The sequence below is a fragment of the Ammospiza caudacuta genome, chromosome Z (assembly GCF_027887145.1).
Source record: "Ammospiza caudacuta isolate bAmmCau1 chromosome Z, bAmmCau1.pri, whole genome shotgun sequence".
In the NCBI taxonomy this organism is placed as follows: Eukaryota; Metazoa; Chordata; class Aves; order Passeriformes; family Passerellidae; genus Ammospiza; species Ammospiza caudacuta.
In genome coordinates, this window is record NC_080632.1 from 30,283,014 (window position 1) to 30,302,565 (window position 19,552).

The following is a 19,552-nucleotide window of genomic DNA, read 5'->3' on the forward strand; positions in this document are numbered from 1 at the left end:
AGGTGGTACAATACATCCTGTCTCCTATTTCCTAGAGGAATTCATGTGGCAAAATTGGAATAATCTGACTGACATTTAATTCCCCGGATAAACATCAGTGTTCCTCAGTTTTTCCCTGTGCTGCATGTCACCACAGGGTCATTCAGGATTTTGTGTATGACAGAGATACTGAAAGCCTTGAAACCTAATCCAAATTCTGTGCAAAAAACCAAACCTTCCTGTTTTACACAGTGCATACTGAATACAGGTGGTTTGCACTGTCCAGCCAGAAGGTCACACTGGTGTAAGCAGCTGAAAGTCAGCCTTCACCTATCAGCACAGGATGTTGTCTCCAGGCCAGCCAAGAAAACATTTCAGCCTTGATGGAAAATGCCTTCCAACAAACATAGCATTAACAAAAAAGCTAAAGAACAAAGTGTCAGCCAGAACATATACAAGAAGTAATTTCTGTCTTACTTCAAACTTTCTGAAATCTTCCTCTGCCTCACATGTCTTAAAGCTGCTTCCATCAGCTCTCAAAGCATCAGTCAGTCTCACCCAGAAACCACTTCATGAAGGTTTTGATACAGCACCCATGACAATTTGGTAGATTCTACTGCTCACTACAATGATACAGGAAAAGAGGGAGTTGGGAAGAAACTGAAAACTGCGCATGCTGGACTTGAGCAAGGAAAGCTTAGGAGGTCTGGTTTACCAGCTTTTTGAGCTCTTTTCTCCATCAATTATATCCTCTAGCTGATACTTAAGAAAAAATCTAAATTATCAGTTTCTCAGATCGAAGTTACTTGGTTCAAACACTGGCCCAGATCTATGTGATGTGTCTAGCTACTGCTAATGTCAACTCACAAAAAGTTTAATCATATCAAGCTGCTCTCAGGAAACAGACACTGCTTCAGAGTTTTACTAATCTAATTCTGCTAGGTCCTGCTCTCATGGCAAAATCCTTTCTTGGCATAGTCATTCCACGCTTCTTAGATATGGGTATGATATCAATGTGCTGGTTTTCATTATGTTTTGAGTTCACCACCTTTTCTCTGCAGTATTACTTCTACTCACTGCCTTCTGCAGGAGTTCCAGTTAGTTGAACATAAAATTAGCTAAGTCTCAGTAGTCTCCAAGTTGATTTGATTGTTGCCAAGCAAGAGGCTTTGCAAGTATTATTGGCTCATCACCAGGTTGCCGTGCTAGTTTCAATGTAATCACATGTTCTGTTATGGTTTCTTCTGTATTGTCTGAGTCTTCTTGGGTCACACAGGCTCCTGAGTAAGCTTGTTTAACTTAGTGGTATATATTATTCAGAGAAAAAGTAAGTGTACTCTGTTGATCAGCATCTTTATCTTGCTGACACAAGACAAAGGATTCAGAATCGCTCTGTACCTCCTCTCTGTATCTCCACATGCCTTAAATACCTGTAGCTTATAAGGTTGACACTGGCCTACATATCCTGCCAAAAACTGCCCTGTGCTCTCCTAGCCCAAATTCAATACACAGCCACAAGTTGTCACAGGATTAACTTTTTAACAAAACTTTTCGGAAAAAACGTCATAGAGAGAATAAAAACTAAGTCACAGAATATAACATCTCATTAGCGTTTGATCTTTGGCAGGAGAACTGCTGAAAACTACAATGATATGCGTGAATGGAGAATGAGTGGGAATTCCTGGGCGTGATAGCACGAGGAGGAACACTCAGGCAGACAATGCTCTCAAAATGTTCTGTGTTAACGGCACATAATTTAGCAGGTTATCAAGCTCCCAGGTCACTCAGGCTTCAAAAAGATATCCAGATCCAGAGACAAAGAGCAGTGATCAAAGCCTGACCACTCACAAAGGGAAAAATAACGAAAACACTGTTATCTCCATAAAGGCAACCTACAAGCTAAGAACTCAGGAGATGTCAAGACTTGAAGCATGCCCTTTGTGTCATGGCAATCAATCCACAGCCTAATGTCCGGACAGAAATATCATTGTGCCAGACTGTTGGACAGACTTCTTGGACATCATACCTATTCTGGTGCTCATGTGACAATGAGCAAATTAAACCTACCTTATTTCAGGCTTTGTTTTAGCTAAAATCACCTTCCCACCTATAAAATATCCCCATTGGTGTTAACTACATGGTTACTACATTTAAATAGTAGAGTAAAACAGCATTCCACTTTGTATGTTAACTACTTCATTTGGTAACAGAGTTTATTTCTGAGGATGATAATGCTTAAGTCTCCATTAGTTTTTTCAGTTGGATCAACAGTGTGTTTCTAAAGCAAGTCCTTCAGTCATTCACATGTTCCAATCTGTTTCAGGTCTCAGGGAGATTTAGGTGCAGGCAAACTGGACTATCTCTTGTGGAAACTATGGAGGAATTTCTGTTCCAGTTGTGCACCATTTCAATCCAAAACTAACATAAGTGTGTGAAAAAATAAGCACTCTTACGAACAGCTTCAATGCTGAGGAAGGAATATTTGGCTCAGGGAGTCTGACTAAATCAAGTAAAAAGTACATCTCTCCAACTGTACAGACTCTAGATGTAGGAGTCTCCATACTGACTACTTCAGACTATTTCTTCATCCAATACATTGGTGCTGTATTACTTGTTAACACAGTCAACTCCATTAAAAGTGTGGGATTTTTAAGACTACTTTTTGTTCAGGCAGAAATAAAAAGACATTTAGAACAATTTGTAAAGTTACTGGCCTGGGTCTAAGCAAGCTGATCTATAAACTAGAAATTAGTTCAACACTGTCATTGTGAACATTTAGCATTTGAGACTGATTTCAATGCAAAACAGGCACATAATACAATCACTGCCTAAAAGCTGGACTGACTTAAACCTATCATGAAAATCACTTAGCTCAACTAAATCTCTCAGGTTGATAGGCCTCCAGGACAAAACATCTGTGACTCAGTATCCATGGAGTTTATTTCAAGCAAAAGGTGCAAGGCAGTACTAACTATGTCCCTTCCTGTCTTACTACAGGGAAAAAATCAAAAGAGAAGGTAAGCCAATCCTCTCAACATACACACTCCAAAAATAACAGAGAAGGATCATAAGATCTCTCTACAGCTGCTGGACCAAGTGTTTCCTAGAGTATCTACCAAAAAAAGTGTACTTTGCTAAAAATGTTACATTGCTCAAGCTATTCTTAGCAGTCCTGTCATCCACCAGGCCTGGTAAGCAAACAGAATTTCTCATCTAAAAATAAAAAGCTTTCTTGTGGAAGTGTGATAAACCACTTAAACACTCATGTCCAAATATTCTTGCACAAACCAAATAAGCAGAAGGCTGTTTAATTTCAAAGGAAAAAAACCACACAGTACTACAGTGGTGTGTAAAGCAGCTGGAAGTGACACACAGAGGAAAGAAGCCAGATCAAAAGAAGAAATTATATTCCTTGGCAAAATAGGTCCAAAGCTGCCAGCATGAGATGGTGGTAGTGTTCAAAAATAAGTACTGCACTCTTAGCCAAACAGGAGCAACAGCTTATTGAATGCCACGACCACCGCTAAGCCATGGCTTCAGAAGCAAATTTAGGTAATCACCATTAAAATGTCAAAACAGTAACACTAGCCAAACACTCTGGATTAACTTTTCTAAAAGCACAGAACATGTGACAGATGAACATTATGCCTTTTGACACATGCTGGTGTCTCCTGAAGATGATAGGCCAAACTCAGACCTGAAAAGGCCCGTAGAAGAGCTTGAAGCCCACTGCTGCCAAAATTAGAGGAAAACCTCAGACCTTACATGGCAAGTGAATATCAGAACTTTGCTTAGACAACTAGCAATTGATCATGAGGCACTGAAATGTTTTGGCTCTTACCTCTCACCAAAAGTAACTGAAATGCGACCTAGGCCCCTAAGAAGCCCCATTCTAGCAGATGTTGGTGAGCATAGCAAGAAAGAGATTAGCAAAATGTTCAAGTGAAAAGGATAGTCTAACTTCAAATAGCTGCTTAACGTTACAAATTAAATAAAACTGTCCTTCAGGAATGAAGTCTCCCAAATGACAGATTGGTATGACAGCAAAGAAACAGGAAGAATAGCAAATACAGGAAGTATAGGATCCAAGTCATTAAGCAGAGGGAGACTTAACTGAATGGTCATGATCAAAGCTAGTACTAAATTACAATATATGAGGAAAAGAGACTTAACTGTACAATAGCATAGAGGGGGTGAATGTTAAGGAACTGAGAATAAAGACTTGGAACAGCTGAAAAAAAGAAACCCACCTGATGCTGCAGAACACACATCTGGCTTCTCTGTTAAAACAGCAGTTTTAACGCTAATGAGTTAACAGACCAACAAGGCACATTAATAAGGAAATACATTACACCTCATGTACTCCGAATCCTGTTTTGATACCAAAATGACAACTGGGCGGAGGACAGTGATTGCAGTGGTATCAAAGCATACTTCAGACTTCAGCTAAGGCTCAGCAAATATCTTCAAGAAAGGGTTAAATCCAGAAGATCTGGTGAAAGGAGAGAATAGTTTCTCTCTAAGTAACCTTGCAGGTGGGAATGCTACAACTGTTACTATTGTAAAATTCCATTTATTATGCCTAAGTGTTCATTATCTACCTGTTTGGAGAAGTAGAATTCCTGCGCAGAGATAACGCTCCACATGCTTGACCCTCTTGCTGGGGGAGAGCAAGATCACAAAAACACTGCCTAGAAATGAGCGGTGTGTGCATGAGATAGACTGGGGCAGGCAGCAGGCACCCCACTGTGCCCTCAGGCGAACCAAGCCTTGCAGAGGCTGTGCTCCTGTGTGCCTCTTTGCACTGGGATGAACTAAGCCTAACAGAGCCTGTGTTCCTCTGGGTCTCTGCCCAATGTTGTTCGTAGGTCAATGAAATAAATCTACTCTTTGCATTTCAGCTGCAAAGTGGTGGTTGCCCGGGTTACCTCTTTGTGTCAATTCATGCAACTTCTAAATGCCACTAGGTCCATATGTCTGTGTTGTACAGCCACATACTCTGATTTACTACTATCATAGCTAAGACTCAATTTTTCTTCCACCATATTTTTACTTTTTGCTTGATATTTTTGTACATGATTATGTCTGTGTGGATAACCAACAAGTGATATGCAAAAAATAAACTAAATGTTAAAGGATTACTCTTGTGAATATTTTGTCAAATTAAAACAACTGGAAATGTGCAAAAAAGTGTGTCTACATTTATATTGGCTCAGAAAAGGCCTCTACAGTAGTATTGCATGGTAAAATGCAGTTCTGCAAGACTGAACAATATTAAAGGTTTTACATTTAACTTTGATATTTGAATGCTTTCCAGTAGTCCTGGCTGATTTTCTGTGGGCTTATCAGTTGTCATCATAACTCTGCAGACATACAGAACAGACAAATGATGGCTACAGATGCACTGATGAAAGAGGCTGCTTCAGCCTTCTCTTTTCAATTTAAGAAGTTAACAACCTTGGTGACAAAGACTGGAAAGACTCAAGAGTTCTGATGATACAACATTTTTTGAAGAAACAGATATTCTTTCTTCAAAGAAGAAAGGTATGTGTACTAAAGACAATTTTTAACATGACAGGAGAAGAGTAAGATCTTTATGAACAGGAATTTAAAGCTGGGTTGCTAAATCCATATTTAATCAGCAGACCTGATTTATAAATATTCTAAGCATCCTCATCATCAAACACCATTTGGGTTTCAAGGGTGTCCAGCAGAGTTGAAAATAAGGCCACTAATTTTAGAGCCTAAATAGAATTCAAATTATCTAACACTAGGACCCTGTTTTGAAAATGTCAGAATCTTGCTCAGAAGTTCTTTGGTTCCACTAGCTTTGCTGGGCAAAATCGTCTGTAAGTACAGATGAACTAGATTAGACCAGATGTCCATCTATCTCACAGTCACTATTAGTACTAAGAGTTTCAGGAAAAACTAGGAGTGTGGTATATACCAAAGGACACTTTCCTCATCATACTCTTCTAGATCCCAGCAACATGTGGTGCACTTAGAAAGATTATTTGTACATGGTACTAGGATAAGCACTTGGTACAAAACTAGTACATTAATACATTAATTCAAACAGAAAAAGCAGTAATCTTACATCATTCAAACAATGTGTGCTGGAAACAAAAGTTTAAAAACCATTGTTTCAAAAAGAGAATTTCAACTGAATGCAAAGGCTTGCAGTTCTCAGGAGGGTAAAATAAACATCAGCACATTTGCTCTGAAGAAGCAGAAAGCTGCTAAGCAGTTTCTAACACCACAGAAACACAAGGAATTGGTGTGACTGAAAAAGCTAAAATAGTTAAACACTACAAGAAAAGTCAAAGTCTCAAGTGCAGGCTCAGGTGGCACTAAAAGTTAGAGTTTCTGTATTTAAAATAATGTTTTTCCTCAGGGAATGAAAAAGAAAAAGGAATTCAGAGTCTCTTCAGGTTCTGAAAAAAAGAATTGTGAGAAGAGATATCTGAACACTAGGATTTCAAATGGGATCAACAAAACTGGATTGGGAGTGAACTGATTTGAAGAGCCCAAACAACCAGCAAGTACACAGAATACCCTACTTTTCATCTGAAATCTTTCCTTCAGCTCTGTTAATGTGCAACTGCTGGCTATTATGAGAGCATCTGCAAATGTGAAATGCTTCTGATATTTAAACGCCAGTGGGGCCAACAACTCCTCAGGGAAGTACCATATCATCAACAGCATCAAAACATACTTATACTTTTAATCCGATTTTAACCTCTTAGTTCTCTGAGTGCATAAATTATATGCACCTTTCAATGCAGTGTATGGTCAAGGATCTCTTCCATGAACAACCTAATTAGAATCTCTAGGGCCTTGTAGTCTGACACACTTCCCTACTCCTTTTACTCCAATTCACTCTCTTCTGCTAGTGAAAGAACTTAAAATTAGATAACTAACTGCTGTTACATGTTCATGAGATTCTCAACATTCTAGAGAAGGCATTGAATCTCAGGCTTTTAAGCTACTTAAATTTGGCACACAATGCTTTTAATTTCTGTACAGTTCAATGTAATATCACTAACAAAGAAGTGTAGGCCACATCATGCTTTTACTACCATGAATTTAGGAGAAACTATACAGAATCACTTAAATTAAAACAGTGTAAAATTAAAGTGTGCAAAACTAAACCCTCCATCTTCAAAGATCTATAGGAAGAAAGAGGAAATTATTTTTATATTTCCTCTATAAATATATTTCCATACACAAGTTCATAGAAAATTTAAAAACACAGGAAAATATGAACAGAAAACACAAGTACAATGAATATGCTTTCAACTATGGTTTTGCTCATAATGCAACTGTCAGACTTCAAGAGAAATGCAGCTGACCCACAGTAGCTGCCACTGAAATAGGCAGTTCAAAACACCTAATTAGATAATTCTGTGCAAGAACTATCATAATTTCATACCACAATCTAATGTGTTGGGGAAACATCTCTCCTAAATAAGAAGAAGCATTTTGAGATGCGAAAAACACAGTAAGTATAATTAATGGAGGAACAAAGAAAAGTACCAAATGCCGCAAAACCCTAATACTTCAGGTAATTACTAAAATTCATGTCTGTTTCCTATCCTGGTAGACAGGAGTCCAATTAGAGTTCTCATAACAACAGCTTCTATGTGCTGGCATGCTGTATTATGTTTGTACTGCTACAGATAGACTAGAAGATAAAAAAATAAACACTATAGCAACCTTTTTAATCCAAGGTAATAGCTAACTTTTTTTTCTTTGCATGGGTTTTGACATGGATTTGCACACAGCTTATTGTTAGCTTAAGCAATTTAGGCAATTATCATTGCATGCATAGGAATTAACCATTTAAGTTGCTACATACACAGAAGCTTCTATTGGAGAAATCACATACAACAAGAACAAATGAGCTATTATGAATCACTTAATCTTCTGCCCAAATACAACTTGACATTTAAACATCTTAAATTAGTTCTTACATTAGTTAAATTTTTAAAAATTTGTATGTGTTTGGCTTGATGCACTGTTAAATGACAGGCATCAGGAAGTATGCACACCCCTTCTTTCATCCTTATTTTCAATAATATCAATTGCTTGGAACTGACAGTGGTTAGATGAAGCATAGGGGAATAAAAGCACAGCTTTTTCTCATGTCCTTCACAAATAAAACACAATTATAGTGTTCTGAACACGTAGTCTGGACTCAGATAATGACAGATGGTTTTGCAACACAATTCTCTGCAGGTACCTTTTTCCTATAAATTCTGGTAAAGGTACATGCAGAGAAGGCATTGAAAATTTCCCATAGAGAAACAGCATATCAACAACTAAATCATAAAGATTTCTCCTACTGTACTGTGCTGTAATTTTGGCCCAGACATCACTCTCTGCTTTCTCTTTCATTTTGAACTATTTGTGTGTCTTGCCTTTCAGGATTCCACAGATCCCTGCTCTTATCTCACAGCTAAGTCAAATGGCTGGATTCTTTCCCAATTATAGCAAGGCCCTGTGCCAACCCTTTAGTACCATGCCTTTGAAGTCACAGAAGACTGCTGAGGAGCAGCAAATTTCATATGGCTTAAAGAATATGGCACACAGTACCACACTGCACTTCAAATCAAACCACCAGGCAAAGAATGAAGAACCTGTGGTAGGAGCACAAACCAACTTGATGCCTTCATTGAGTGAAGAACTATCATTGAAAACTCAGTAACCAGCAAAAGGGATCTAGAAAGCAGCGAGCCTTATATGACAGAGAAGGGTGACTGAATGCTAAAATTTTACATTTTCTAGATCTAGATGAAATATAAAAAGCAAGTAAACTTCTACTAAAACCTATACAATATTGTAAATGTGCCAACATAATTTTTGACTTCTAACCCAAAAGAGGATTGCAAGAGGAAAGATATAGGAAAAAAAAGTCTACAGCTTGAAAGGGCCAGTCCAATCAGCTAAAGGTTATAAGACTGGGTATAGTCACCAGGAATTTGGTGACTTTAACCAGACAGGTTAAAGTCACCAGGATTTGGTTTCACCATGGGACCCGCTTTGTGAAACCTGGCCTGCTGACAGGGTCCATTGGTCAGAGAAGGGTAAAAGCATCTTCAGTCCTAGGTTTGCCAGGTTGTATAAGGTAGCTTTAAACTAAAGTTGCTGGGGAAGGGGAACTTCAATCCACCACACTGATATTATGCACAGAGCCTGGAGAGAGGTCACAGGTCAGCACAAGGGCACCTGCAGAGCACCACGAAAGAATTTCATCCAATAAGCCAGTTTCCTCAAGGGCCCAACTTAAAAGCCTCCATGCTAATGCATGCAGCATGGGGAACAAACACGGCCTGCAAGGCCGTGATCTTATTGGTATCAGTGAAGTTCCCAGTGACTGGAAAAGGAAATACAACCCCCATTTTTAGAAAGGTACAGAAGGATGACCTGGGGAACTACAGGCCAGCCAGTCTCTACTCAAGGTCCAGAAAAGCATGGAGTAGATCCTTCTGGAAACTATGCCAAGGCACATCAAGATAAAGAGGTGATTGGTGACAGCCAATATGGCTGTACTACTGACAAATCATGCCTGAGAAGTTTGGTGGCTTTCTAAGATGGGGTTACAACAGCGGTGGACAAGGGAAAAGAAACTGATGTCATCTACTTGAATGAAAACCATTGGACAGTGTCCTGCACAATATCTTTGTCCCTAAAATGGAGACAGTTTATGGAAGGACCACTCAGTGGATAAGGAATTGGTTGGATGGTCACGCTCAAAAGGGTTGCAGTGAATGACTCATTGTCCAAGAGGAGAACAGTGAGGAGTGGTATCCTCAGGGGTCAGTAATGGGACTGGCCCTGTTCAGTATATTTTTAACAGACGCAGACAATGGGATCAAATGCACACAGCCAGTTTGCTGATGACACCAATCTGAGTGGTACAGTCAAATCTCTGGAGGGAACAGATGCCATTCAGAGCATCCATTCAAGCCTGGATGGGCTTGGTACATGGACGGGCTTGAAAACCTTCACAGGCTTTAAAACCTTCACAATTCCATGAAAACTTGATAATATAATCCTTACTATTTGCCCTCTGCTTCTGAAGATAAGTGTTTGACTAGAAACCCACACTTTGGAAATGCTTGTGAAGAAACCCTAGATTTGGATTTCAACATACTACTATTCTGTCAAAATATAAGGCTAAAATCAATGCCAAAAGAAAACAAGACAATGACATCAAGTATTTAGATCAACAGAACAAACTAAAGAACTTCAGTTTGACAAATGTAAAAGTTTACACCCGCATTTCTAATAAGCTTAAATTTCCCTTCCCTATGCCCGGTAAAAACTAAAATTAAAGGTCACAAAGGAGGCAAACAAACCTACTCACATGAAGTTAGAACAAGAGTTTTAAGTTTGGTTTAAGAAAAATAGCTCAGCAACTTTATATTGACAGCAACTTGACACTCTTAACTAGCTGGTAAGAAAGAGTCTAACAAAATACAGCAGATTGAATACTAATAAGTTTCTTTACCTAGCCATTCCCAGGCTGGAAAAGTTGGAAGGAACTATCAGAACATCAAGCCTGGAAAAGGGGTGGGTACCCAGTGTGGCATAAGCAGCTGAGAGGCACTGAGGAACTAGCTGAAGCAAATATTCTTCACAGCTTTCCATAAGGCACCAGGGAGCAAAGACTCTATAAGGAATGACTGCTTGCAACCTGGCAGCAGGATTTTGGAAACGGCAGGGATATTCCACATGACCACAGATTTCTTCATGCCACCTGAAAATAGAAAACAAAACAAAACAATACTTAATTGCGTTATCAGAAATGTGCACAACTAACTATGCTAAGACAAGGATATTCTCTGGACATCAGAATGACAGAATTAATTTCCATAGAATCAGCTCATTTGCATCCTCACCCAGTTCACATGTGCAGGTCATTGAAACACTCATTACTACATCTAAGTAGAACTCATAACTAATGAGAGAGACTAGTCACGCCCTGTTTTTATAACAGATATGTATCAAAAGAATAAGTGCTCAAAATATATGTAAAAAGAACCAATAAGAATACAAAAATATTTACTCTGAAAATTCCTATTCAAACTTGGCTATGAAAATAAAATTCTATGCATATTAATATAACATTAATACAAGTATTTTAGGTTCAATTGCAATATAATTCCAGGAGGGGTTTTTTCTGTTGTTGTTTTTACTAAAATTCTCCAAAAGTTTCAAGTAATTTTTTTATTATTATTAAGTAAAAAAACCCAGTATAGGCCTATCATGCTAGACATTCAATAGTACCACATAAGGCCAACCTCACTTTATAGAACTTTTACAGGATATTTAGAGCTCTAGCTAGAAGAAAGGAGGGGTAAATCAAATCCTTTCTAAACACTGAGTCATATACCTTCACAAAAAGTTATCTGCCCAAATAGATTCTTATCTAAACAGAAATCAGCTTCATGTTTTCACTTGTTAGCCTATGTTCTCTCCAGTGCACAGCCTCTCCTTGGTTTGAAACTTCAGTTTAAATAATCTAGTTCTACAATGCCTCAACAGGCAAAGCACCTAGCATTGCTCAAAGCACTTTTGCTTGGAAGATTGTGCTGACACAGAAAACAAAATGATGACATGTAGAAAAGGATGAGATTTGGCTGAAGTATTAACACTCTAGCACCTTACATAAGTCTTTCTGTCAAAGAAGTGGACTCTATGTCCTTTCATTGACTGCATATGCAAAGAATCCACATCCATTGCACACAATTTTTACAAGGGTGGTTTAATCTAGTATATTTCTACTCTAAAACAATGTCACTTTGCATTTTATTATCAGAGTTGAGATTAGGCAGGAACATGAAAGCTAGCACTATATCTCTTATAAAGATTGCCAATTCCTTAATGACCACAAGGATATAAAAAGTTATAAACATCATATCTCCATTTAACATTTACTTTGATACAGCCTCCTTAGGTCAAACTCACTGGCACCTGGACACAAATTACATTACACATTTCAACAGCTTCTTTCACAATTCCTTTCTTTTCCTGCTACCCTAGACTATCTCCACTATCTTATCTGAGACACATGCCTAACATTCTATTAACAATGAGCCAGAATAATCTTTTGCACCAAAATCAATAAATTAATAATTAATAATCAATAAATAAATAAATTCCTATTACCAAATGTGCTGTATTTTGGAGAGGAGTACATCTTCAGCTTATTCTTGCAGAGGCAGTCATATTATAAACATATAAGTAGCAAAGAAATAAGCACAAAGCAATTTCTAGAAGCTCATCAAACCTATAAATTATTTCAAAATTAGAACGGATATTTCTTAATGATCCTATGTAAAGAAATTGTTTTTTCTCAAGATTAATTAGCATTTTTTAACCAAAATCAGTCAAGCTGCAAACTGTTAGAATAATTTAATTTTAAATTCCGACAAAAACATCCATTTTAAGTCCTCAAGTTCCAATGTCTCAGTGGTTCCACTGTCTTAATGCTAACAAAGTATTTTTCAAAACAGCTGTCTAAAAGACAAGTATTTTTCCAGCAAAGTTTCAAACTGAGTAACAGGAAAATGTTAAACACTTAAATAATAAAGTTTAAAAAATTAATAAATAATGAAGTTAACTATATAAGAACTTATAACCCAAATCACCTTCTACAATAAAATAACAATTCCTGTTGATGTGGGAAGAGTAGTGGACCTTGTTTGCCCGGACTTTTGCAAACCATTGGCCACAGACAAACAGGCAACATACAAACTGGATAGCTGGTCTGCAAGATGGGTGCAAAAACTGATGCACAGGGCACACTCAGGGAGTGGTGATCAGTGGTTTTCACTAAGGCTGGCAGCTTGTCACATGTGGAGTTCCCCAAGAAATTGTGTTGGGCCCACACTGTTCAACATCTTCACAAACATTCTGGGTGATGGATTTGAAAGCGCTCTCACCAGGTTTGCTGCTGAGGTGGACACATCAGAAGGGAGAGGCATCTCAGACACCTGTACAGGCTGAAAGGGTGGGGCTGGCTAGAGCAGTGTGAGGTGCAGCAGGGACAAGGGCACAGCCCTGCACCTGGGGGGGCACCTGTGACCTGCCTGTCTGGGGAGCAGCCTTGCTGAAAGGGACACGGAGGTTCAGGGGACAATCTCCTGACCACGAGTCACCAGTGGCACTGCAGCTACGAGGGCAACCAGGCCCTGGGCTGCAGCTGCAGGGGCTCTGCTGGCAGACCAGGACAGAGTGGATCAGCACCGCTGGCAGACAGGGACAGAGGGATCAGCACCCCTGGCACACGGAAACAGAGGGATCAGCAGCCCTGGCACACAGGGACAGAGGGATCAGCACCCCTGGCACACAGGGACAAGGCAGATCAGCACTCCTGGCACACGGGGACAGAGGGATCAGCAGCCCTGGCACACGGGGACAGAGGGATCAGCACCCCTGGCACACAGGGACAGGGTGGATCAGCACCCCTGGCACACAGGGACAGGGTGGATCAGCAGCCCTGGCACACAGGGACAGGGTGGATCAGCACCCCTGGCACACAGGGACAAGGCAGATCAGCACTCCTGGCACACAGGGACAGAGGGATCAGCACCCCTGGCACACGGGAACAGAGGGATCAGCAGCCCTGGCACACAGGGACAGAGGGATCAGCACCCCTGGCACACAGGGACACGGTGGATCAGCAGCCCTGGCACACAGGGACAGAGGGATCAGCAGCCCTGGCACACAGGGACAGGGTGGATCAGCACCCCTGGCACACAGGGACAGAGGGATCAGCAGCCCTGGCACACAGGGACAGGCTGGATCAGCAGCCCCGAGCACGGCTCCTCGGGCAGTGCCCGCGGGAAGCAGAGCCTCTCCTGCTGGGCTTCACAATTCAAGGAAGACACAAAAATGAACAAAGGGCTGCAGAACCTGCCCTGTGAGGAAAGACAGAGGGAGCTCCAGGGAAGAGGAAAGAGAACCTCATCACAGTGTTTCAGTACTTGAAGGGCATCTACAAAGGGCATAGAGTCGCTCTCTTCACAAGGAGCCACATGGCCAGACAAGGGCCAATGGGTGTTAGATATCTTTATCTAAGCTCCTCCCCACGAAAGAATGGACCAGATGAACTTTCAAGGTCCATTACAACCTGGGTTATTCTGTGGTGCTACGATACGAATTTGAAAAGGTGAGAGTAATATATGAGGAAATCAAGTCCCATATCTGAGACTTCTGCTAACTAAGGTGAATACATGTGAAAGCAAATGGTATTTTTCCAGAAGCTTGTTTTCTGTCTTCAAATGTTATTTTCAGGCATATATTGTTCTGCTCATCTACCACTCTGTCATAATTCAAACTTAATGAGTTTTAACTAGACTGGGAGAAGGAATAGATGTGTCCAAAATAATTACATTTCTACTAGTTTGGTCAAAATCAGCTAAGAATCATTGGTCCAACTCTATTTTATGGGACCACTGTACTAGATCTTTCATGTACCTGGTCATTTCACATCACCCCAGGCAAACCACTGCACAGGCCAGCTCTAACTGGGCAATGAGACTGGAGCAGAACAAAAAAGTAGGCAATATTATAGTAGGAGTCATTAGGTATCCAGAATGGACTGAGTCAAGTATTTTAAGAAACAAGACAGCACCTGGCATTGCTGCAGCAGAGTGTTAAGTATACAGGATACAAATCTAGCAGACAGTGGAATTTACAAACCCTGTTGCTCACTAAGTAGCAAAACATAAAAAGAACCACTCCCATGAAATAATGCCTTTGGAATTATTTTCCTGTCAAGATTTTTCTGTTCAGATTAAACAAATTCTGCTTTGATTCCTGTGCCAATATGACTCATTTTTACATTCCACAGAGTAAATGGAAATGCTACCCATACATTTAATTTTTCAATAATATTATAAACACCAACCTTAAATCAGTTTGTGATGATGGCAAGGAAAATTCAGTGTTTGTTCCAATAGCAGCTTTTTGTTTGAAGGACTGCTGTTTAACTTCCTGCCAGCACCCCACAGCAATAGTGAAGGTGGATGCTGGCATTGGCATAGACACATAGTAGTACCAGCTCAAGATACCTGTAAACAAAAGAACAATTGTACAGACTCATGAGTCTTACAGCACATGTTAGGTACTTGACATTTTCATGTACTTGAGATTTTGGGCCAAACCTCCCACCTTACATCCTGGTATTTTTGCGGAGGAAATAAAAATAATTGCATTGAGAAATATAAGAACAGTTGTATGTAACCACCCCGGATTCTGTGTTCTATCTACTTACACCTGCAACTTTGCTCTTTCTGCTGATGTCTTTACCTGTAAATAAATCATCCATAAGTGGGATGTTATTAATGCAACTTAACATGATTGTACTGTCACTACCCAAGAATTACATCAGACATGAAATCTAGTAACACCTTTAAATACACAATATTAAAATTTAACTCTTTCAGCCTTGTATCTACTGTCTTATGATTTTGTCTTGTCTGTGTTATTATTTCAGACAACCCAAAATCTTTCCTTTGTGTTCTGAGCAGTACCAAACTGATAGGCAAGTTCTAACAAATAACACTAATGTTTGTGAATTGGACCCAGCTATTTGAGGTATGTAATATATCAACCAGGCAGTAAGAAATCAAGGCTGATGAGATATTACCTAAGTCAGCAACTTGGCCATGTTACCCCATGAGGGTGCTAAAACAAGACAAGAATCTATTAGAAAGTAAAAATATGCTAAGTTCTATCATTACGAGAACAGAATGTGGGGAGACAAGGAGTATGGCATAGGATTATTGTATGTACAAACACATTTTTATAAGGTGGATGTTTTAGAACAGCATACTTTTCATTAATACAAATGTTGCTTAGATTTTCTCTTTGTCCCTTTAAAAAGGATATAGCTTAAGAATCACATTCATGTATTAATTTATGGTCATAACACAGTTACTACACCATACTAGCAGATTCATTATCTTGAAGTGAGCCTAGCATGAGTTACAATCCGATGAATCATGTGCAAATAACTGTAGCTAGGGCAACGTGAAAACATACAAACTTCAGTTATTTTGAGAGAACCTTAGTACTTGTTATTTTGCAAAAGTACTCTGACTAGGACTATGATACACTACCAAAAGGAAAAAAAAAAAAGAAAAAAAACACAACTAAGTGGAAACCCCAAGGCACAGAGGAAAGGAAATAGACAACTGCTACAAAGCATCACTTGATTTCCTACCTTAATGACCTAAGAAGGTCAGGCTGTCCAAAGGAAGAACAAAAAAAAAAATCTTTAGTTTAGCCTTGACAAGTTTTCCACCTTCTATTTAGTATGACAAAGCAATACCATTAGTGAAGTCTTCTGGGAGGTAGATAAAGTCTTTGCCTCTTATATGCACTAGAAACCATTCATACTCCTTCACCCCATTCCACTTTAGGCAACATCCATCAAAAACCTTTTGTCAGTATTGTCAGGTGAACATAAATTACTCTTGTAATTTTCCTAAGCTCCTGTCAGTATGTAAGCAGAATGGACTTATTTGCTCCAAACACATTAAGAATAAGGAGGATAACTTTGCCAAATTTCACTCCGCCTTTTGTTTTTTGATTATTATTAACTTAACAAAACTACAAATAAGCCAAGACAAGCAAATTCCACCTTGAGAGAAAAAGGTCATCCATGGCAGCAACAACATATTATTTCAGAATACCAAATTCCTGATGTACAGAGTGTCATTGATAGACACTGGGCTAAAGGCCCAAGCCTACACAGTTGTTACTGTAGTTAATAACTTTGCCATTAACTTACATACATACAGGACAAGGCTCAGAGGTTCTGCACTTAGTGTAACATCTAAATGCTATAAAATATTACTAAAAGCTCCATGTAGTTATGTTAATTGTAAAAACTTTAGAATTAAATAGCATCAGAGAAAGCTGTAATTGAAAAGCTGTCATGTGTTTTCAACTATGTTCTGAAAAAGGCATGGAAGTCAAAAAGCTGTTATAGAAAACTGTTCCAAATGGCACGAGGTATAAAGGAGAAGGCTCTCACAACCGTGAGATTGTCTAAAAGGAACGGGTGTTGGCCTGTGCTAGGTAGAGATCAGAGAGTGTTACAGTGAGAAACAAGTTTAGTAAGACAGGCTAGAGCAAGTAAGATGGTTTTTTTCCCTAAAAAACACTCCACAAACAGCTTGAACAGAATAGAATGTCTAAAAGGCAAGGCAATCAGATTAACAGTCCAGAGAGAAGAACAGCGTGTACTGCATTCAGAAATCTATACAAATTAGCAAGGAGCAGAATATTTAGAGCTGACCTGATGCAAAAAGAGTGAAGGTACCAAAGCTCCTTTTACTTTGCAAGGATTTTAGAAATCATGTGAACTATGGATCCTCCTAGAGCAAGATCCAAGTGTTACAATGTCTCTGCATATCTACCCAGGGCTCAGTCCACTTCCTGCAACGCTTTTTGATGTCAAGAACTATGTAGAATACCAACATATTTGTCCTACAGCTGTTGACTGAAATCACATGCATGGGCATGACAAGTGAGTTCTCCCTATAGAACCATAGAATCCTTCAGGTTGAGAAACAGTGCATTTCCTGATCAGTGACTGAAATGGTCTTTTTATGGGCAGAAGTTCCCTCTGGAGAGAACCATGAAGCATTGTCTGAAAGACAGCTCAACTAACTCAAGTAATCTTGTGTCTCTCTCACTACTGGTAAGATTGTCTCCCAGCCTGAACTCTCCCATAACTTCACTTCCTTCCTTACACTGTTTTCACATCAGGGGACTTTGTTTTGTTTTTCCTTCATCTGTATCCTATGATCTATACCAGCACATAGATTGGGATTGTAAACTTCACTCAACTCCTTTTTGCTGCTCTCCCCATCCTCTGGCTGCATTGTGCTTTTCAGTGTCAGCCTTGGAGACAGCTCCATCTCTAGGGTAACAGAAAGTGCAGCTGAAACGTGGTTTTCTTTACCAAACACGGCATTTCGTACCATAAAAACATCTTCCAACTAAGTGAGAACACATTGGGCAAAACAAAAGGTTGGGCTGGGATTAGTCCGTGGGAAAAATAGATCACCCCAGTCCTTGCACTTGTAATGTAATTTTAAAACAACTTGATTCTTACACATACTTCTTTTAGGCAATTATAATATTTTGTTATTTTCCTGACCTGTAATTCTGATTTGTTTTTTTGAAAAGCAAATCTATTGTGTCATAACTGCACTAATCATGCAGCAACAATCACCTATTCTATGAGTTAAAAGTGAAAAACTTTCCATGCAAATATTTAACAAGAGCAGGAATTTATGTAATTACTTCCTAGAATTTTTAATGCATTCAGCTATCTTTGAGATCACTAAAATTGTTTGAGTTTTATAGAGTTCATTATAACTGAAAAAATGCCAAAGGTATATCTGTTAATGCCAGATGCAAGCACATTATGAACATTTTTACTTACCAGTATATTTTTTGTCAAATAGCTTGCACTAACACAAACACCACAAAATACAGCTGATGTTTACTGTTTACTAAAACCCACAAAGTTTGACTACCTCTACAGAAAAGGAGAAATAGCCCAACAGCAACAGATATACTAATTTATATATTATCTAGTGCTAATACATAAACATGCAGCTAAATAAGTAGTTATGTAAAAAACTACTCTCTGGCTGGAGCACCAGGCCTAAGAACCCTCCAGCTTTCAGAAACTCTTTGTGACTTGTAGGGATTTCTTGATCTCATCTGAAAACCAGAACTCCTCACAGAGCTCCCTCACATTCATGCCAGAGCATTAGTTCAGCACTGGGTCAGAGGGATGAGTAGCACATGACAAGCTCTCAACTACCATGCTGCAGACCCTGATACATCCTGGAGATAACCAACACAAGTACTGCACTCTTTTGTTTCGCCTTGTGGACAGTGAGGAGCGGAAGCAAAGGAAACAGTAGTGTAGTTAGCAGCAAAGGTTGCTGCTGCTAACTAAATCTAGCACTCTGGTTTTTTTTACCAGTGTACTCCTCACTCACGATGCAGGTGTCAAAACAAGATCAAGGATTGCACAGTAGTAGAGTAACCACACAAAAAGCGAGCCAGTCCGTTTCACACTTAATGGCTGAGAATCTACTTCTTGAATATGAATTGAACAAATAGAAAGGTGCTTGTGACTAAACGTATTTGCAGCTTCTATGTATTATAGTAACGTGCTGAAGGAAAGTAAAACTGACAAATGTAGAAAAGTAAATCTGATGTTTAAACGGCTCACTTTATACACACATGTAATGCTCCTCATCAAGCTTTCTCCCAAAGGTATTAATAATTGCATTTTTCTGATCAACTTCTATAAGTACTCCATAAAGAATGCAAGGTATTTTAAGCACTTTTGGTCATACTCAAATAGTTACCATTTCTATTTGTGCAAATTTTCTATCACTATTTTCAAACAAACCTGGGCTCCCTCTATTTCAAATGACAGGATCAACCACAGTTTTGTAGGAGGCAGAATGCAAAAGTGGCACATATGGGAGGGAACAGACTCTTGCCAAAACCTGCAAATACAAGT

General features: G+C 39.2%; 1 protein-coding gene across 1 annotated transcript in view; it reads right to left on the reverse strand.

The window, feature by feature from the left end:
* The window catches only part of AOPEP (aminopeptidase O (putative)), a 177,110-nt gene that overhangs the window by 147,885 nt on the left and 9,673 nt on the right, over positions 1-19,552 (reverse strand). Inside the window, exons 3-4 of the mRNA XM_058823596.1 lie at positions 14,900-15,062; positions 10,493-10,741 (exon numbers count right to left, since the gene is read on the reverse strand). Coding sequence (XP_058679579.1) covers positions 10,493-10,741; positions 14,900-15,062 — 412 coding nt within the window. The remainder of the gene's footprint in view (positions 1-10,492; positions 10,742-14,899; positions 15,063-19,552) is intronic.